This window comes from Palaemon carinicauda, chromosome 11 (assembly GCF_036898095.1).
Source record: "Palaemon carinicauda isolate YSFRI2023 chromosome 11, ASM3689809v2, whole genome shotgun sequence".
NCBI classification, from domain to species: domain Eukaryota; kingdom Metazoa; phylum Arthropoda; class Malacostraca; order Decapoda; family Palaemonidae; genus Palaemon; species Palaemon carinicauda.
The window spans coordinates 7,743,961-7,765,660 of record NC_090735.1 but is presented as its reverse complement, the minus strand read 5'-3'; the positions used below and the strand labels follow the sequence as shown (position 1 = coordinate 7,765,660).

The 21,700-nt window shown below is 45.4% G+C and overlaps 2 protein-coding genes across 3 annotated transcripts in view; one reads left to right on the top strand and one right to left on the bottom strand.

Annotated features, from left to right (window-relative positions):
- LOC137649952 (D-altritol 5-dehydrogenase-like) overlaps positions 1-53 on the top strand; it is a 3,713-nt gene extending 3,660 nt beyond the window's left edge. For both annotated transcript variants that reach the window (XM_068382920.1, XM_068382922.1), the window contains exon 2: positions 1-53. This exon is cut by the window's left edge and continues 1,090 nt beyond it. The gene's annotated coding sequence lies outside the window, so the exon portion shown is untranslated.
- Positions 54-2,672: 2,619 nt separating this feature from the next.
- Positions 2,673-21,700, bottom strand: part of LOC137649571 (cyclin-C-like) — a 45,852-nt gene continuing 26,824 nt past the window's right edge. The window contains exons 4-6 of the mRNA XM_068382547.1: positions 21,137-21,260; positions 20,603-20,730; positions 2,673-3,342 (exon numbers count right to left, since the gene is read on the bottom strand). Of these exons, the coding sequence (XP_068238648.1) occupies positions 3,137-3,342; positions 20,603-20,730; positions 21,137-21,260 (458 nt within the window). The 3' untranslated portion in view covers positions 2,673-3,136. The remainder of the gene's footprint in view (positions 3,343-20,602; positions 20,731-21,136; positions 21,261-21,700) is intronic.

The window sequence follows — 21,700 nt, the reverse complement described above, 5'->3', positions numbered from 1 at the left end:
TTGATGTCATGCTTTGACTTGATAGTTACTGTAGGAAATACTTTTATTTCATAGACCTGTAGCCATACTGGTGTTTTCTTTTCCTCAGGTTTACTCTAAATGTGACTTTTTCTAAGCAAGGCTCAGTATATGAGTCAGTAAGTGTAATTCAGTTATTTTCAATACGTTATTTCATAGAGATACACACAGCCGCTCCTTTCAAAAGTCAAGTGTATCTCGGCAATATTTAAGATAGACTTCTGTTGGCTTTATTATTATAACATTCAACTATCCATAGCTCAGGTCTTTACCAGGTGAAGCTCATACAAATTTTTTTATTAGCTTTTACTGGATTGTCCTTATAGACTAGTAACTATATAATCGTTCAAAAGAAAATTAATGAATTGTTTGAATTTGAGTTGTCTGATCATAGCTAGGGTTGAAATGTTATTTCTTAGCTAATGTTTGAAACCATACTCTTATCAACATTCATTTTAATCTGAATGTATTGAATAAGCTCCAGCCTATAACGTCTCTTCCTTTATAAGCAGACATTCCTCAAAGATTTGTCTCTGTTACATGGAGATTTGTGCTTTACAAAAAGGAAACACTTGTCTCTTGCTACATTTCAAAGATAGTATTGTCTGTAGGCTGACTATTTAAAAGGAAAACCAGCAGGGGAAGACCTGCAACTATTAACTGGACTACGTACCTAATGCATATTCTGTAAATTTCCTTTAAGCACAAATTTTCTAAGGAAGAGTAATACTATGTATAAATGTTTTCACACTTCTGACAATGTATTTTGTAACTAATAAAGATAACTAATAACCAAACGAATATCTATATCCCCAAGATAGACTTCTATTACTTTAATTGACCTAGGTGAGACTTGAAAAGAAAAAGCAGAAATGTCAGACTGAAAATGAAAATGACTAAAAGAAAGAAAATGTTAATTGAAAATGTAGAGACCACAAATAAGGGTTATAGATGAACCTCTAGAGATTGTTAATGAATATATAAACTTAAGACAGACAATGATGGTTTCCCCAGGACATGAAACTGAAATTAAAAGGACAAGCATGGGATGGAGAACTTTTGGTAAATAAATTGAGATTATGAAAAGTAAAATGGTAATTTCTGTAAAGTGTTTGATTAGATGATCCAACATGTATTAACTTATGGATCAGACACCTGGAGCCTTACTAAAGTTTTAGAACATAAGCTTGATACAACTAAAAGAGCTATTGAAAGAATAGTAATGGGAATAACACTAAGAGACAGAAAAAGAGCAACTTGGATGCCAGAACAAACTAATGTGGAGGATATTTTAACAAGTAAGAAAAAGAAATGAACATGGGCAGGCCATATAATGAGAATGACAGATAATAGAGGGACATTAAGAATACCAGAATGGATCCCTAGAGATGGCCAAAGAATCAGGGCAAGGATAAAAAGATGATGGATTGTCGAACTAAGAGAATTTGCAGGTATAGACCAGCATGGAAAGACCATAAACAGACACGATTGGAAGAACATGTCTGAGGCCTATATCCTGCGGTGGACTACTTACGGCTGATGATGATGATGATAAATAAAAATGTATTAAATGCCCAGACTGAGTAGTGCAACACTTGACTCATACTTTCTAGGTCCTTGGATTGTTGCTCCTGGCCTCCCTCCATCCAGTCCACTCAACTGTCAATGGGTATCACTGTCTTTTGGTATATAAGTAAATACAAAAACTATATAAAAATATATTAAGTGCCCAGACCGAGGAATGTAACACTTGACTCACACTTTCTAGGTCCTTGGATCATTGCTCCTGGCCTTCCTGCATCCAGTCCACTCTACTGTCAATGGGTATCGGTGTTTGTTGGTATATATGTAAATACAAAAACTATATAATACATTAAGTCCCAGACCGAGTAGTGCAACACTTGACTTCACTTTCTAGGTCCTTGGATTGTTGCTCCTCGCCTCCCTCCATCCAGTCCACTTAACTGTCAATAGGTACCAATGTCTGTTGGTATAAGTAAATAAAAAACTATATAAAAATATATTAAATGCCCCGACCGGGTAGTGCAACACTTGACTCGCTTTTTAAGTCATTGGATTGTTGCTCCTGGCCTCCCTCCATCCATTCCTCTCAACTGTCAATGGGTAGCAGTGTCTGTTGGTATATATGTAAATACAAAAACTATATAAAAATATATTAAATGCCAGGACCGGGTAATGCAACACTGGACTCGCTTTCTAGGTCCTTGGATTGTTGCTCCTGGCCTCTCTTAACCCAGTCCACTTAACTGTGAGTGGGTACCAGTGGTTAGTAGAAATAATTACCACGTACACCACTTTTAAGATTGACTTTGTGAGCAGTATTAAAGAGTCCTTTCCCCATTCCTTCCAGCCCTAGCTACAATGCCTTCTGCCTTTAACATGCACATGTTCTCTTTGCTTACCAAATTTCAGCTTTTTTTCTTCCCCAAAATATATTTCTGATTAAAATATAGGTCTATTAGACAACCCTATGGATCTAGGAATTAGAATCAATAGTCTAATTATAATCAAAATTATCTTATATGCTTACTCATAGCGCATTATGGATACTTTATGTTAAATACGATAACGAGATTAGCAAAGAATTGCTTTAAAAATAATTCTTGACTTGGATTTCATAGGATAATTAAACATTTAATAGAGGGATGGACAAATTTACTATACTGCATACGGCCGTTCCAATCATTCACATAGGTACAACAAATACTGAGACTTGATTACATTGAATTAACATTTGACAATAAACACAAATGAAATTATATCTATCCATGCAATGAAGTATAAAAAAATCTTCTTGAAATAAAGAACAATTACCTATCATGGAGCATTCTGCTCACAAAAAAATGATCAAATATTATGCTTTAGAAAAATAAAAATATAAAGAAATGTTTAAAGCAGAACATTCTATGCATTACATTAGTGTATTATAAATTTAAATTTTTAATTTTCTTGGTCTCAATTACTGTTCTCTATTATACTCACATGATAGGTTTGTTTGAAAACAACATAGTCACACATAAATATAGAAAAATACAATGTAAAATAAAAGAATAAAAAAATAATTTCCTTTATTTTCCTCTACTTCACAATCTTTTAATCACCGAGGTACTGCTTGAGTATTTGGCTTCGGCATTTTCTGCAGAAGAGCCTGAATTTCTTTGCGCTCTTCATAGTTCTTCCAGAGTTCATAAAGGTTCAAGATGTACCTTGTAATCTCCATAATTCTGTCCAAGTCAGTATTCAGCTCAGCAAACCATTGCTTACAGTCTTTCTGATGAACCACACATGCCATATTAATGCAAGCTGTAAAAATTGTGTGCATCAGAGGTGAATGGTGACAGAAACATTTCAAGTAAAACAGAAATTTCAAGCCAAATAAAAATGACAAATTCGGAGATAATTTGTATTTTTCCTAACCATACAAACCTTAGCTATTTACATAGGGTTTACTTTCGGCGTAGCTGAAATTGACGAGCCCTTAGATTTTAACGAGGGTTTACTACCACCGCGCTAGTTAGCAGGGGTAGGGGAGGGGTAGCTTGCTACCCCTCCCCCCCTCACACACCGGTGAAATGTCTCACTTCACTTAGAGGTAGGACTTGACTTGGGGGACAGGGCTGGCGGGCAAATATGTGTAAATAGCTAAGGTTTGTATGGTTAGGAAAAATACAAATTATCTCCGAATTTGTCATTTGTTCCGTAACCGAAATACAAACCACGCTATTTACATAGGGTGACTTACCCCTTAGGAAGGGTGGAAAGTCCCCAGCCATACTGGCTTTGGCTTACCCGGGGACTCAGAATCCGAGTGAGTCGCACTCGAGTAAAGGAGTCCCTGCACCTCACAAGTTCCTTGCTCCGCAAGGAAACGTGTGGCCTACATAAGCTTGTGTGTGAAGGAAAAAAGTGTGACCCGTCCTAGGCAGTTGACCTGGATTTCTAGACGGAACTCTTGGTTAGGACGTTCCCAATACCACCTCGTCAGGGTATGGGGGACGCGACAGTATTGTCTCAATACTTAGAACACAAGGAAGCATGGTTTACCTGCAGAGGTTTGAGGTCAGCTATGCAGAGACCAGGATGCTGCTTTCCCCAGTAGAGGGGAGGATGAAGAAAGAAGGGCCAGACATATTTCTTCCGTTCATGCAGCCTAAAACCTGGTAACAATGCCCTCAACCTTCTGCTACCTGTCCAAAAAGGAGCCTGAGGTTAGACCAGCTGTTGTGTAGCCACCACAGAGCGATAGAAACGTATCGATACCCCTGTGGGTCACGTCCTGCAGGAAGTGGGCTGCGAAGGTCGCTAGACGCTTCCAGACTCCAGCTTGTAGCACCTGCGTCACAGAGTAGTTCCTCTTGAAGGCGAGGGACGTTGCAATGTATCCGACATCGTGGGCTGTATGGCGACGTGACGGGGGAGGGTCTGGATTCAGGTCGATATGAATGCCCTTGAATCCGGGCTGAAAAGGCATACTGGTGACTCTCCCCTGCGTCCTTCCTGTGCTCCCAAACCGGGCTTGCACGTGAGGACAAACTGCAGCTGTTCTCAAAGATAACCCCTCGGTTCCTTTACTGGCAAGAAGGAGAAGGTCTGGGTCATCTGATACAGAACGGAGACTCAAAATCTTGAAGGAGTTGAACTGAAGGTCTGGGACTCCAAGATTCTGAATCTAGAAAACAATTCAGGAGCGAACCTGAATGTTACCTCCCCCTATCCTCTTGAAAGGGTGGAGTCGTACGAGACCATGAAGATTGCTTACACACTGGCCGAGGCCAGAGCGAGCAGGACCACCGTCTTCCAAGACGGACGACGATCAGAGGCCTGACGTAATGGTTCGCAAGAAGATTTCTTAGGGGATTTAAGAGTCCGAACCATGCTCCATGGAGGAGGTCTCACTCCGACTGGGGGCAGGTACGTTCGTAGCTTCGCATGAGCGAAGAAAGATCCAGCGGGAAGGAAAAAACCTATTCCTTTCAGCCTGAAGGCCAGGGAAAGGCTGAGCGATAGGCTTCATTGCCGAGAGCGGAAACGAGTTTCCTCCCGTCGATAAGCAATAACTCCGTTATTGCTGGAGTAGAGGCATCAAGGGAAGAGGAACCTCTCCCACGACACCAACCACAGAAGACTCTCCACTTCGCCTGAAAGACCCCTGCGGATGACCATTGCAGGTGACGCGACCTACGCTCCGTGACTGTGAGGAGGTGGTGTAGTGTCTCCAGGCGTGAAGCCGAGGCGATGTTACGGCTTGTGAAAGATGTTGCAGTGTGGTTGTTTGAGTAGCCTGTGCCGAGGAAGAAGCTCAACAGACAACAATGGTGGGAAGACGTAGGCGTCGATGCTGTCCCACCGTCACCGGAAAGCATCTTGCCAAAGAGTCTTGGGGTCTGAGACTGGGGGGAAAAACAGCGGCAGCTTGAAGTTCCAGGCTGTCGTGATCAGGTCCCCCAGGCTAGGACTTGCTGGTTACTAGAGGCCAAAGACCCCCAGGTACTCTCTATCTGTGAGGCTCTGCTCAGATTGTTGGAGAGAACAATCCTCTGCCCGGAATGAGCGAGCCGATAGTGGTATTGAGTGGACTTCGGATCATCTCAGTATCTCTACTGCAAGATGCGAAAGTATGAAAATGTACCTCCCTGCTAGTTGGAATACGCCAGTACCATGGAGTTGTCGCCCATGGAGCGACTCGGCAGGATCTGTAGGATCTGTAGAAGGGCCAGACTACGGCCTCTAAGCCTACCTTAATGATGTGGAGGTACCCTTCAGGTCCTGACCATAGACCTGAACCAGAACATTGGCCCCCCCCCCCTTTTCTTTGACGCGTCTGAGAACAGCATCAAAAGCGGGGAAAGGACGAGAAGATCCACTACCATGCAAGAGGTTTCCATAGGTTAACCCCCATTGCAGGTCTAATCGTTCCGCTGGTTCCACAGGGGCCAGAAAGTCCGGTTAATCGTTGCTTTGATTCCACCGGAACTTGGGCCGCCTAACAGGGAACTTATCCTGAGGCAACCGTTCGGGACTTAGACGGGTCAATGAGGAAAGGAGACCCAGGAAACGTCCCAAGATAGGGCTGAAAGCTCTCCTTGACTGAGAAAAGGTTCTGCGACTCTCCTCAGCCTTGCCACAGTCAACTGAAGGGAAAGGCTCGGAGAAGGAGTCAATATCATGGCTAGATATTCCAGATGTTGAGGTAGAAGTAGAGAAGGCTCCTTGCGAATTACCATGATCCCTCGATCTTGGTAAAGTCCCGGAAGCTTGTCCCGGTGTTGAAGAAGGTCGAACCCGAGACTACCGGAGTTGGCCAGACCTCCAAAAAGCGAAGGAGGCGGAAGCCTGCTCCTGAGTGGCCATGAGGAAAGCAGGGAGAGTTCTCTGGTGAAAACCTGCGATGCTGCGGCGGGATCGCCACACAGCATCTTAAACAGGTACATCTGTAGTCTAGGCTGAATTCCAAGTGCTTCCTGGAAGATGGATGGAATGGGACCTGGAAGTATCCGTCCTTCCGATCCAGGGCATAAGGAGTCTTGTGGTCTCGCTACCAGTCTGATCGACTCTGCTGTTCCACGCTGGACGAAGTTTGTTCGACAAACTTGATCAGAGCTGAGAGGTCGATGACGGAACTCCCGTCTCAGATGCTTTCCTACAAGAAAGGATCGACTGAAGAAGCCGGGGGAGAAGCCGTCGACGACCCTATGGAGGACATTCTCCTAAAGCATGGCTCCTTCTGCCCAACGGGCAAACCTCTTGCCGACCCCATGGCATAGAGGCTCGGCGACACTGGATTCGCTGTCAGTGGAGGAGAGATGTTAAGAGCGAGGCGCGATATCCTTGGCTGATCACGGAGATCGTGCAGGAATCCTAGAGTTTGTGAACTCGGCCGCTCCCTCTAGGATTATTCCTCCCCGGGAGAACTTCCCGTCCTACCTGTCCTTGACAGGAGGGGACTGCTATTGTACACCTTGTCTTAGCTGCTGTAGCCAGTTCCGATAACCTAGGCTGACGAGGCTGTACGCTGAAGAGGCGTCGGAGGCTTGCAGGGTCTGGAAGTAAGAGCCTTGGAGGACTGAAAACGGGATTCGACTTCCTCCGCACAACCGCTGTCCATTTCTCTGTCCTGGGCTCAAACAAGCCCTTCCCAAGGATGGAAGAGTGTCTGAGCTTGTCGACATCCACGGATGGGACTCCCGAGAGGATGCCCTCGGTCACTGCATCTAGATGCTCCAACATCGACTTTGCCCGCAAGTTCGAAACTTGGCGACAGAACGCAAAGGTGCTTGAGCCCGAGAGAAGGAAAGTACCCATGATCTTCCTGGAGCTTCCTTGTACAAATCCTCGGGTCGCAATAGGAGAGGGAAAGGCCTGGTAAGTCACTTCCACGAAATGGTGGAGAAGAAGGGCTAACCCAGTCACCCCCTGCCCGGCGGAGAAATCTCGAAAGAAAAACTCCCTGGCAAGACCCTTCCAGGGAATGGTGGGGAGGAGGGGCTAAACCAGGTTCTGGAAAGAAGAATGTTCTTCAGACCTCTCTGAAGATTTTTCCCGCTCTTGTACGTGCCATGCTCTGCGTTACGGGGTGAAGACCGTGTTCTGGAAGTACGCGCTCCAGAAGACTCGCCAGGTTGCCTGTGTTGCGAAACCCCGACGGGAATCGATGGTTGGCGCGTGGGCGAACGTGGATGCGCCCATGCGCGGGCACGCAGGCGCGCAAACGAAAGTGCGCGAGGGAGCGCAGAAGGCGGGCGAGTGTGGTTGGAAGGGCGAGCTCTGGCGGTCGGCATCCGATAGTGCGCAGGCGAGCGATGGCGCGTAGGCGAGCGACGGCACGCTGACGAGCGATGGCGCGTCTTGGCAAGCGATGGTCAGTAGGCGAGTGGAGGCGTGTTGCCAAGCAATGGCGCGTTGGCAAGCGATGGCGCGTTGGCAAGCGACGGCGCGTTGGCGAGCGGCGGTGCGTTAAAAACGCTAGCGCGCAGGCGAAGAATCGTGCGGTCACGTAGGAGATCGCTGACGCGTAAGAGACTAGAGAAGGTCGTCAGCGAGAAGGCGAAGGAAAACTTCTTGCCTGCGCCCAGATCTGGTAAATCGTGGGCGAGAGGGCGAACGTTAGCGCGCATCGCGCTAATCAGAAGGCGCGCAGGTGCATCAAGAAGGGGAGCGCTGATGCGTGCTGGCAAGCAGGCGATCGTGGGCGTTCAGGAAACCGTTGGCGCCCATGGCGCGTAGCAGGAAAGGGCGCGCAGATGTGTGCTGGCGAACTGAAGAGAGCTGGCGCACAGAAGGACAGAAGTACAGGTGAGCGCTGGCGAGCAGGAAGAAGATCTACGGCGAGACTCAACTATCGGAGATCGTGGTCCACAGCAGGCGAGCGCTAGAGCGCTACTGCGCACGGGCGCGCAGGAAAAACCCTGGCACTTAAGGGACTTACCCACACTGTGGAATAAGCCCCTTAGCCCCGAAGGTACCGGTGCCCGTTGTATAACGGGGTGTGTTGGCGCCCACTGCGCATCTGCGTCCAGGAACGGAGGTGAAGACTAGAAGGTCTGGCAGGAATAGCAGCTGCAACGGTCGGTACTCGTCGAGGAGGGTCCTCTGCGGAGAACGTCGAACAAAGATGAAGACGACCTCGGACAGGTGCAACACCCTCCGACCTCCGAAGAGGAGTCTCTGAACGTGAACTCCCCCGAGGGGAAGAGTCACTGGCAGGAGAGACCGTAGGCATCAGCTGTCCCCAAAGGGAAACTGAGCCATCAGCAACAACAGCAAAAGTCCACCGAAGAGGAGTCTCTGTGGTGAACTTCCCCCCAGGGGAGAAGCACTAGCAGGAGAGACCGTAGGCTCAACTGCCCCCCGAAGGGGACAGAGGCTTCAGCAACAACAGCAGACGGAGGTCTCCGAAGAGGAGTTTCTATGGTGCACTCCCCCTCGGGGGAGAGGCACTCGCGGGAGAGACCGTAGGGCTCAGCTGCCCCCCGAAGGAGATTGAGCCTTCAGCAACAACAGCAGACGGAGTCCTCTGAAGAGGAGTCTCTGTGGTGAACTCCCCCCCGGGGGAGAAGCACTCGCAGGAGAGACCGAAGGGCTCGGAAGCCCCCCGAAGGGGACTGAGCCTTCAGCAACATCAGCAACAACAGCAGAAGAGTCCTCCGAAGAGGAGTCTCTATGAGTGTCCTCCCTCGCGAACGAAAGAGGAACACTTCGTAGAAGAGACGGGTCAGTGTTACGATCCTTGTGGGGATCGAACCAGGTTCTTTTGAATTGATTAAGGAAATGGGGATTTTTCGACCACAATAAACAATTAAACAAAAGGAAATATAGAAAGAAAACTCGCAAAAGAAAACATAATTTTATTTACAACTAGTCAAAGGTAATTGTTTCTTGATTGAGTACTTAGGAAGCACTGAACTAAACAAAGAAAATCATTTGATTAAACTGCACTCCAGCAAATAGGGGAACAGTCAAGATAGTGGATAAATAATACAAAAAAAAAATACTACTCTTCACAGCAGCTCTTGACGGTTGACAGGAACGTAGATATTTCAGGTCCAGGCGTTTCGTGGTCGGTAATGAGGGCAGGGGTCAACTCGTTCTGACATCTCGGACAAGGCTGGTTACGTCTGCATTCTGGTCCTTACGTCTTCTCTCCTTCCCTGTGCTTGTTCTCCCTCTCTCTCTCTCTCTCTCGTTCTATCCGTCGTTCCATCTGTCTTATTCTCTCTTCTCTCGTTCGTACTCCTGTTCTGTCTCTCGTACTCCCCTTCTCTCGTTCTCGTTGAAGTTTATATATCCCTGTATGGGAGGGGTTAACTATGGACAATTCCATATAAGGAAATTTTCTCCTTTCTTCATCCTTATTGGTTTTCCTTAAAACCACGCCTCTGATAACATCTAGACGAACGCTCTGCTGGCGTAATCAAGATCCATATCGCGCTATAATTGAAGCGAGGCATGTGTTTACCTTTGGTTAATGTATATTCTTCGGCGACAACACTGCTCTTCTTGTCCTATGGGTCCTTTCATAACGTTGGCTCCTTGGTTTGCTACAGACAGAGGATCGTTATGCCCAAAGACCGCTGAGCTAGGCACCTCTAATAAATTTCTTGATCTCCATCAGGGCCGGTGACAGTTTCCAGTAAACACTAGCGGGACCTCCTCTCTCTCTGTTTCTCAAGAGTAGAAAATTCACATGTTTTAACATTCTTTTCTATATTATTCTATCTACCCATGACATGGGATGCTGCGGGGTCATTCGCAGGAGATCGTCTGGGGTGTCTGCTTGGTCATTGATGAGGTTCTCAAAGTGAGACCTCCACCTGGCCAGGATGCTCTCGCTGTCGGTGATGGTCGTGGCCCCATCCGCGTCCTTCAGGCTGCCCACTGATGACCGTGTGGGACCGAATATTTCTTTTGTTGCTGCATAGAAGCTGCGCAGGTCACGTTGGTCAGCGAAACTCTGTATTTCTGCAGCTTTTCTTTGCCACCAGGTGTTCTGGGCTTCACGGATACCTCTTTGGCAACCAGCTTCAGCCACCTTGTGAGCACATTTGTTAGCTGCTGTTGGTTGGTTTTCCAAAGTCAGGCGTGCTTGTCGTTTGGTTTCAATGAGAAGAGAGATGGTAGCATCATTCTCATCAAACCAATCCTGCCATTTCTTGGTGGTGTAGCCTAGTGTTTCCTCAGCGGCACGGGCCATGGCGTTTCTGAGGGTGGTCCAGTGGTGCTCGACAGTGGCTTGACCCACAGGGTCTGCGAGGTATTGTTCGCAGGCCTCCTTGTAGTTCTGTGCCACCTGTGGGTTGCGGAGCTCCCCAACTTCAATACCGTTAGAACAGGTGGACCAGTTCTCCTACCTAGGGAGCATCCTAACATCAGCTCCCACAAGCAAAAAGGACGTGGAGAACAGGATCAGGGCAGCCCACTCCGCCTTTGGCCGACTCAACTGCCGCGTATTTAACAACCACGCACTGACAATGACCACCAAAATAATAGTGTTCAGGGCAGTAGTCCTCTCCACGCTCCTGTATGCATGTGAAACATGGACGCTATATAGAAACGATCTTAAAAACCTAGAACGCTTCCAACAAATGAAACTGAGGCAGATCTTGAAAATCTCCTGGGAGAGCCACACCACCAACATTGAAGTCTTAGAACGTGCCTCGCTGACCAGCGTGGAGGCCACCATCATCCACCACCGCCTCCGCTGGATAGGACACGTGCATAGGATGGATCCATCTAGGCTCCCAAAGAAAATATTCTACGGAGAACTGACCCAGGGCACCAGACCACGAGGAGCCCCGAAAATGCGCTATAAAGATCAACTAAAGCGCACCCTGGCTCTAACTGACATCGATCCTTCCTCATGGGAAGAAACAGCCAGGGACAGGAAAACCTGGAGGAGTACAGTACACCATGGCACCGTGGACTTCGAGGAGAGGAGGAGACAAAATGAGGAGGGTAGGAGGAGAAGAAGGAGAGAGCGATTAGAACAGCCCCGCCCACCACCTACCCTCCCTTGTGAACACTGTCCGCGACTCTTCCACCACAGACTAGGACTTAACAGCCACATCAGGCATAAGCACCCACCCCACAGATAGGAGGCTGATGGCAATCGACAGAACCCAATACTCGGACACGAGTGGGCGCCGACGACCCAAGACAGTCAGCAAGTGACCTAAAAAGAGCAATCCTCCGAAGAGGGGCTCCTGCAGTTGCTCAGCCCCTTGAGCGTAACTGCAGGTGCGACCGCTCAGCACCAAGAGCATAGTCGCACGAATTCCATGGTCCGAGCTTGCAACCGCTCAGCCCCTTGAGCTAGGTTACAAAAGCGGTCGCTCAGCACCAAGAGCATAACCACCGGAGGACCAGGAACAAAATAAAGGTAAGAGGAGTTCCCCCCCGAAGGGAAAAAACTCAAGCCTGGGTGGGAAAACTTCCCTCGGAAGGGAAGTTACCCACCCAAGGAGGCGAGCCTCCTGAGTGTTCTAAAATGAACTGGAGAGCTGTCAGTCGTCACGGGAGCACTTCCAGGAGAAGGAGACACGCCCCTGACGAAGATCTATAGGGGAGGCAGCAACAGCAGACTCCCCAGGCCCCAACAAGACAGCTCGCTTCGTTGTCACATTACAAAAACGAAACTAGATTGTTAACTGTGAAATAATAAAAAACAAAAGTCATTAGTAAACATTCATTCCCCCGGGAAGACTCCGAAGAGGAATCCCGAGGGAAAAGAACACAAGAATTACACAACAGGCACGTGCCCTCAAAACCACTTACACTCACAGAAGGAGAACTGTAACAAACACAGAATTATGTTATTTTCATTAGTAAAATAAATTTTTGAATATACTTACCCGATGATCATGTAGCTGTCAACTCTGTTGCCCGACAGAAATCTACGGTCGGGATACGCCAGCGATCGCTATACAGGTGGGGGTGTACACAACAGCGCCATCTGTGAGCAGGTACTCAAGTACTTCTTGTCAACAAGAACTCAATTTTCTCCTCGGTCCACTGGTTCTCTATGGGGAGGTAGGGCGGGTCCTTAAATTCATGATCATCGGGTAAGTATATTCAAAAATTTATTTTACTAATGAAAATAACATTTTTCAATATTAATCTTACCCGATGATCATGAAGCTGATTCACACCCAGGGTGGTGGGTGGAGACCAGCATACATGTTAACAAAGAAGCTAAGTATCCCGTATCTTATTTTAGCCGTTATTCAAAATAACAAACATAAAATAAATAAGTACCTGGTAAGGAAGTCGACTTGAACCGTTACTCTGCCTTTTTAAGTACGTCTTCCTTACTGAGCCTAGCGATCCTCTTAGGATGCTGAGCGACTCCTAGGTGCTGAAGTATTAAGGGCTGCAACCCATACTAAAGGACCTCATCACAACCTCTAATCTAGGCGCTTCTCAAGAAAGAATTTGACCACCCGCCAAATCAACCAGGATGCGGAAGGCTTCTTAGCCTTCCGGACAACCCAGAAATATTTCAAGAGAAAGATTAAAAAGGTTCTGGAATTAGGGAATTGTAGTGGTGGAGCCCCCACCACTACTGCACTCGTTGCTACGAATGGTCCCAGAGTGTAGCAGTTCTCGTAAAGAGACTGGACATTGTTAAGATAAAAGACGCGAACACTGATTAGCTTTTCCAAAAGGTTGCGTCGAAAATATTTTGCAGAGATCTATTTTATTAAAAGGTCACGGAAGTTGTGATAGCTCTAACTTCGTGTGTCCTTACCTTCAGCCAAGCTTGGTCTTCCTCATTCAGAAGGGAATGAGCTTCTCGTATTAACAGTCTGAAAATAATAGGATAAAGAATTCTCTGACATAGGCAAAGATGAATTCTTAACTGAACACCATAAAGCTTCAGACGGGCCTCATAAAGGTTTTTTTAAAAAAGAACTTAAGAGCTCTACAGGACATAATACTCTTTCTAGTTCCTTTCCAACCATATCGATAAGTTTGGAATAACGAACGATATTGGTCAAGGCCGAGAAGGCAGCTCGTGTTTGGCTAGAAAACCAAGATGTAGAACATGTAGCCGTTTCGGATGAAAATCCGATGTTCTTGCTGAAGGCATGAATCTCACTGACTCTTTTAGCTGGTAAAGCATATCAGGAATAGAGTCTTAAAGGTGAGATCTTTCAGGGAGGCTGATTGAAGTGGTTCGAACCTGTCTAACATAAGGAATCTTAGAACCACGTCTAAATTCCAACCAGGTGTAACCAAACGACGCTCCTTCGTGGTCTCAAAAGACTTAAGGAGGTCCTGTAGATCTTTATTGTTAAAAAGATCTAAGCCTCTGTGACGGAAGACTGATGCCAACAAGCTTCTGTAACCCTTGAAAGTGGGAGCTGAAAGAGATCGCTCTTTTCTCAGATATAAGAGGAAGTCAGCTATTTGAGTTACAGAGGTACTGGTCGAGGATACGGATACTGACTTGCACCAGTTTAGGAAGATTCCCCACTTCGATTGGTAGACTCTAAGGGTGGATGTTCTCCTTGCTCTAACAATCACTCTGGTTGCCTCCTTCGAAAAACCTCTAGTTCTCGAGAGTCTTTCGATACTCTGAAGGCAGTGAGACGAAGAGCGTGGAGGCCTTGGAGTACCTTCTTACGCGTGGCAGACGTAGCAGGTCCACCCTTAGGGGAAGAGTTCTGGGAACGTCTACTAGCCATCGAAGTACCTCGGTAAGTTATTCTCTCGCGGGCCAGAGGGAAGCAACTAGTGTCAACTTTGTCCCAACGTGAGAGGCGAACTTCTGCAGTACCTTGTTGACAAACTAGAACGGAGGGAATGCATATATATCTAGATGAGAGTAATCTAGTAGAAAGGCATCTAAAAGAACCACTGCTGGGTCTGTTGAGAGCCTCTTGGACATCGAGGTTGCGAAGAGATCCATGGTTGGATGGCCCCAAGTGACCCAAAGTCTCTTGCATACATCTCTGTGGAGGGTCCAATATGTTGGAATTATTGTCCCTTCCTACTGAGACAAACTGCTAAGACATTCAAGTTGCCTTGGAAGAAACTTGTTACTAGTGAAAAGTCAAGACCTGTTGAACAGGAGAGGAGGTCACTAGCAAACTCGCACCATGTCAGAGAGTAGGTCCCTCCTTGCTAGGAGATGAACATCAAAGCAGGGAGTTGTCCGTGTTGACCTCCATTACTTTGTCTTGAAGGAGAGACCTGAAGCTTTTCCAGGTCAGACTTACTGCCAGAAGCTTCTTGCAGTTAAAATGCATTGTCCTTTGACGCGAGTTCCATAATCCCGAGCATTCCCTACCGCCTAAGGTCGCACCCCAGCCTACGTCCGATGCGTCTGAGAAGAGAACGTGGTTGGGAGTCTGAACAGTCAGGGGAAGACCCTATAAAAGGTTGATAAAGTCCTTTCCTCAGGTTAAACCAGACTTATCTTCCGGAAACCGGGATCGAGACCGCTTGTAGCGTCTTGTCCTTTTCCAGTGAAGAGCTAGATGAAACCGAAGAGGACGGAGGTGTAGTCTTCCAAGTGACACCAAATGCACCACGGATGACAGTGTCCTAACCAGACTCATCCACAGCCTGACAGGGCCGTATTCCTTCTTCAGCATCTTCTGGATGGATAGCAGGGCTGGGGATTGATCTTCTCGTTCAGCCATGTCCTCATCAGAGGGTTCCTCATCCGAAACTGATGAGGAAACGGCAACGGAGTGGGCAACGTCTGACTCGCTGAATCCGGTCGCACTGGTGGATGCGTGACGGAGCCGGACACAAGATCATGGTACTGCTGCACAGTCTGTGAACTGACAACCATGGGGAAGCGAGGAAGTACAGCGACAACCCGAAACTGTCTAGACTGTCTGGGTAGTACAGACAACTCCTTATCGGGTTGCTGAGGTTGCCGCACTGCGTCACAACAAGTCACCTCTGCTGGTTGTTGAACGTCTTCCCAGTGACACACTGACTCCGTAAAAAATCCTCTATCAAGGACTAAGCTTGGACTGCATGTCTTGCAACAAAGCCCAAGGTCTATGGGAGCAGGTGTGGCAACAGACGGGGTTAGCGACTGAAGCGGAACCATTTACCCTCCCTGGAAGCATGTTATGCTTAATTAAAAGTCCATAGGAGGCTAAGCAGCTTAAGGCTCCTCTCCAAATGACAGAGTCCTCAAGGGAATATCAGAAGGAGGGAGAACAGCACTTTCTCATCTACAGGAACCTTCTCTCAGTGAGGGTTTCACTGGTGCAAAAGCAGCAGACCAGAAGGCAACGTTATGAAACTGCTTGACAGTCTGTGAACTGTCAAAAACTGAACTGTCAACCACAACAGGAGCGTGAGGACATACAGCACTGGTGTATAAGCAGCAGACCAGAAGGCAACGTCATGTAACTGTATGACAGTTTGTGAGTTGGCAACAACCAAAGTTGTGTGGGGAAGCCTCAACTCCTGACTGACTAGTTTGCTGCTGGCGAGTGGCGGTAACCACAGTGTGTTGCGGAGGCTGACACACCGTGTCAAAACACGGCAGCTTGTGGTAGCTCACGCACGGCAACGGAGTGCTCTGTGTGTGGGAGTCATCATACATCTGGCAGGGTTGACTTGTGCATGGGTGGAGGAGCTCTCACAACAAGAGTGTGAGAGCAGGAAGCCATGCCGGGCGCACAACCGTGGGAGGTGTAGGCCCACGGGTGCATCGTCAACCTTCTCCGCAGTCGGAGTGTGGGAGCTGGCAACAACAAAAGCAGAGTGCTGGAGCGTGGGAGGGGCTGCGGTGGGTTGAGGAGCATGCAGTATGGTATGCGGAGCATGCTGTAAGGTATGCGGCTCATGCTGCATGGTATGCGGAGCATGCTGTAAGGTCTGCAGAGCATGCTGCATGGTATGCGGAGCATGCTGTAAGGTATGCAGAGCATGCTGCATGGGCTGCGGAGAATGCCGCATAGTGCTGGAACCCGGCAGCTCTACAGAACCTTCCCACTGCTGATGCGGTAGCTCACGCATGTTAGCAGATGGTGCAGCAAGAACATGCGTCTGGCAGGGTGGACTGCGCATCGGTGGTGGAGCTCTCACAGGTGGAGGGAGGGAGCAGGCAGCCGCAGTATCTGCTGAGCGCACAACCTCGGCGGGTTGTAGGTTAACAGGTGCATTGTCAACCTTCCAGCATGATACTCCTGCATGAAGGAGCAAGCTGAGACTGTATAGTCTGCAGCATGGACCACTAGGGTCTATGAAAGACAACAACAAACGGAGCTACTGTCCGTTGTGACTGAGGGTCTAAAACCGCTGGTGCGGCAACAGACGGAGTTACTGCCTGTTGCGGTACCACCTTGCCTCTCTGGGAGGTGTGCAGTTGTCGTACTGCAGCAAGTCCGAACTGACCCAGTGGCTACACCTAGGCCGTCGGACTTGCGCGGAAGGGACCGACTTGCACTTAAAAGCTGCAAGATTTGGTCCATGGTTTCTGCGAGAAACCTCTTCCGCAGACAAGGAATAAATGGGCTCTCTCGTCTTTGTGTGGGTGGGGTGATCACGTCGGCAACGTGTGTAGATACACCCTAAACCACGGAGGGAAACGTCTGTTCGTTGATCAAGGCCTGTGGAACCCATAAGTCCTTCGACATTACTTCTCCCCTGGGCTTGGGAGCTTGTAAGAGGTATCGGACTAGGTGAACAACTGGCACGAACAGACGAACCCTCGAACGCAACACTGTAACACTTTGCGCATATCACTTTATCACTTTTGATTTTCTGTTTGCACTTATTTCACTGAACTCGAAACTTTAAGTGGTTTGTACCTGAAACACGCAATCCTATCCTTCATAAAAAGGTAGTAATTGCGAAAACAGTATTACAATGTAACAGAAAAACATAATGAAAGATAAAGAATTCAGTGGCTGGAAAAGAGACTAAACACTAGATCAAATAAACTACGTTTAAAATCTCTCACCGCATAAAGCCTGGGAACAAGAATAAAACTCTAGAAACGTTTTACCTTCTTCCCCTATAGCGACTAGGGAGAAGAGCAAAAAACGAGAACAACGTTACCCGCTTGAACGAAACGTTTATCCTCCTCTCTCTCCCTCCGTCTCTATCTCTCTCTCTCTCTCTCTCTTGACTTAGAACCTGAGAGATGAGCCCAATTATATATATCGTTAAAACATATTATTTGTTAAAGGAAAAAAACTGAAAGGTTTCCCAAATAAAAATTTCCTTTATTAGAATTAAAACCATTTAAGCTAAGAAAGAATGAACAAAACGCTAGAATCGGTTTACTCTTACTGCAACGTGAAACCGTGAAATACTCTCTCTCTATCGTAACGATAGAGCGCATGTTGAACGTTCTGAACGTCAACAACTGCGGAGACTAAACAAAACGTTAGTTCAACTTTGAAAACAGTACGAGACTATCAAAGAAATTCTTTCAAAAACATTAAAATTAAAATAGCATAAATTCTTAACAGGAAAAACGATATGACGGGCTCAATGTTAATTAACTTCGGTTCCAAGTAAGGACCGCCTACTATTAGGAAAGGTCGCATATAAACAAACATAAAAATTAATTTTTATAAGTTTATAATAAATGGAAGTTAATCGAAGAGGCCTATAAAAGGCGGAGAGATATAAAATAAATCTATAACTTTGTTAAGAAAAATTACCAAAAACCTAAACACACTTCCGTCTAAGGGAAGGGTGGGTATAAAAAGAGAAAGAGAGTCTATACTCTCTTCGACACCAACACTTCCGTCTAAGGGAAGGGTCGGCCATTTAAAAGTGAAAGAGAGTCCATACTCTCTTCGTCACCATAATTAAATCAAATTAATTCCAAAAGCTTGCTAAGCTAATGATAAAGCTTCCTGAATAGCGAAGGCTAAACTCTAGAGCAAATACATCACCAAATCGTGAACAATAACTCCAGAATCAACAGCGTATCCAAGTAGGTCTAGCCGGTGGCACGACAGAGGAAAAATTGAGTTCTTGTTGACAAGAAGTACTTGAGTACCTGCTCACAGATGGCGCTGTTGTGTACACCCCCACCTGTATAGCGATCGCTGGCGTATCCCGACCGTAGATTTCTGTCGGGCAACAGAGTTGACAGCTACATGATCATCGGGTAAGATTAATATTGAAAAATAACAATTATAATTATGTAATTCAAATATGAATGCTCACTAAAGAAAGAGCGAAAACCCCGAAAGGAATCGTTCTACAAAAAGCTGAAAAGTCAACAAATACAATTAGATTCATAAACTAATTAAGATAAAATGTATGGCGTAGCAACCCCACCCACACGGGAAGGAAGCTACCCAGGACGTAGTAAAGGTAAAACGTAGTAAAGGGTGAACGACCTCAAGAGAGAGAGAGAGAGAGAGAGAGAGACCGTAGTCAAACTCGATCGCGACCCATGAAATTACACCGTGGTGGCCTAACTGCCGAATGCTCCACAAAGATATCGTACACTACACACACAAGCACGAACTCTGAAAAGGAAACTTACTGATTCTATACTCAAATATATACATAAACAAAAAAATATGTTTATATATATATTGAGTATAAGAAAAGTAAGTGATTAAGTAAAGACAAAACATATAATGGCTGCTAAGCGAGGACGAAGACAGGCATGACTGTACATCGTCCGAGCCAAAAGTGAAGTGAGACATTTCACCGGTGTGTGAGGGGGGAGGGGTAGCAAGCTACCCCTCCCCTACCCCTGCTAACTAGCGCGGTGGTAGTAAACCCTCGTTAAAATCTAATGGCTCGTCAATTTCAGCTACGCCGAAAGTAAACCCTATATAAATAGCGTGGTTTGTATTTCGGTTACGGAACAAACATCAAAATAACCCTGGATATATTAAGAATATACTTCCTTCTATACAAACATTCATCAAAAGCAATACAGTATATGTAATGAAGACCATCTAATGACTACCATATTGCCATGACAGCAAACTGCCCAATTACAAGTGTTGAAATAAATGCTGCTCAACTCATTTCTTTCCTTCACAAAAATCTGTCGGCTGGCTTCGTAGGTAAGATCATCTTCTACAAACTAGGAAAATCAAAATCATTTCTAAAATGTACTGTTCTTTTGAGTACAAAATTTCCTCCATTTTTTAAAAATTACGAAGAATAAAAGAATCATACAAAATATCAACTGCTCTCAGGTTGGACCAACACGACACTAAAATTACATGAGGATGTTTATTAAACCAAATTGAGCAATAATATTAACCTCTTGTCCTAGCCTTTAACAGGAAAGTCCTTGGAGACTTCACAGCACTCTAACCCAAAAATATTGACAAAGTAGTTGATCAGGCAATAAACAGAACTGCAAGACTAAGAGGATAAATAATAAGAATTAACAGCAGTGCTATGGACTATGGTAAGGTAATGGTAATTTTTCACACACGAAATTACTAAAATTCCACTTGGCGAGCGCACACAGGGGTGCTAGTCTCTAATCTGAAACTAGGAACTGCTCATACATGAGCTGAAGCATCGCAAACAAAAGTAAGAGCACATGCAGGTGGTTCGAAAGTTGCCTTCAGCGTGTTGAAAGCAGGGCGCTCGTGCTTGGATGGCAGTGAGCAAGGCAAAGTTAGTTTGTCTGTGAATGTTTTGTGCCATTGCTCACAAACAACAAAACCCCACGCTTAGCTTACCTGTTTCATACGACTTACTACATTTTCTTAATACTGCTGTATTGTTTATCATTTATTTTTAAGGGGACACTACTGTACTGAAAATATCGCTGTGGCATTTTGATTTTTAATTTTTGCTACTCATAGAAACAAAATGTAAAGTACTTTCGAAACCATCATTATTTGGTTACTATTACCTTACCCAATGTTAATAAAACAAATTTTTTCTGGTATTCTATTTCATTGTATATTAAGCCTTTTATTTGGAAACAAGTGAACTTTGGTGAGCTTGTAGGAACGTATCTCAATATTTATATTGGAAGTCAATGGGAAAATACGCTTCCATTAACTAATTTTTGCTTAACGAACATTTATTTAGGAACGGAACTCATTCATACGACGGGACATTGGTGTATAAGGTTATTATAATCACTTACCTAGGGCTATCTCATAAGGAGGGAAAAGCAAGCATACATCTGTTCGTAGTGAGTCATTCACAATCCGCCAGGCTAGCTGTAAAACTTCCCCTTCTAGACCAAGATCTTGCATGTATATGACGAGTGGTCTGTTAAGAAAAAAAAATTATATCAAATTGTTTAAAATGAGTCATACACAGAATATTTATTTTTATTCATTTAAGAATAAGAAAGTTGTGTATGAGAAAGTGATTGTATCAACTGTGATGTATGGAGTGGAGTAGTGGGGAATGAAAGTGAAGGGGAGGCAGAAAATAAATGTTTGAGATGAAGTGTGTGAGGAGCATGGTCGGTACATCTCGGTTGGATAGGAACAAAGTATTAAGGGTGAGAACGGGTGTAAGAAATTAAATTCGGCAATCTTTACTTCAATGCCACTCAGGCATTACTGCATAGGTAAAATAAGATTATTTGGAGTATGAATGTATTATTGTTATCAACCTGAGCATAGTAAACTCACCAAATACAATAATAGAAATATTGTACAATACTAACCTGTATGGTTGATAGACTATTAAGCAACAATCCAAGCTTTCCAAAAGGTAAAATTCACACTCTAAAATGTGAGTTGTGCGATAAGGAAATTCCGAATTGTAAGCATAGGCAAATTTGTTTTTAACTGAAAAGAAAACAAACAAATATCAATATCAATACATAGGAGACTGAAAATTTCCATCCTAGATATACTTGTTCTACCCTTCAAAATGTTAAACCCAAATAATTTTTACTCTGTAAAAATAAAACTTATTACTGTATAATATTCAAAGAACACTGATGGAAAGATGATACTGTAATTTCTATTTGACAAACCATTTGTATGGCACAAGTACTCTAGCTACAATGTGATATGGAGTTTCCAAAAAGGAGGGGAAGTCATTTGTTTACTTACTACAGTTTCTTATGAATTATTTCTTCTGTAACAGGAATCCAATCTGCAGAATAATGGGTTGCTATGTCCCAAAATAATAGATATGAATTATTTACCCACTAGATACAAACTGTTATATTTCATATACAAAACACTGAACAGATATTACTGAAGGTGTAGTTGCACTACTC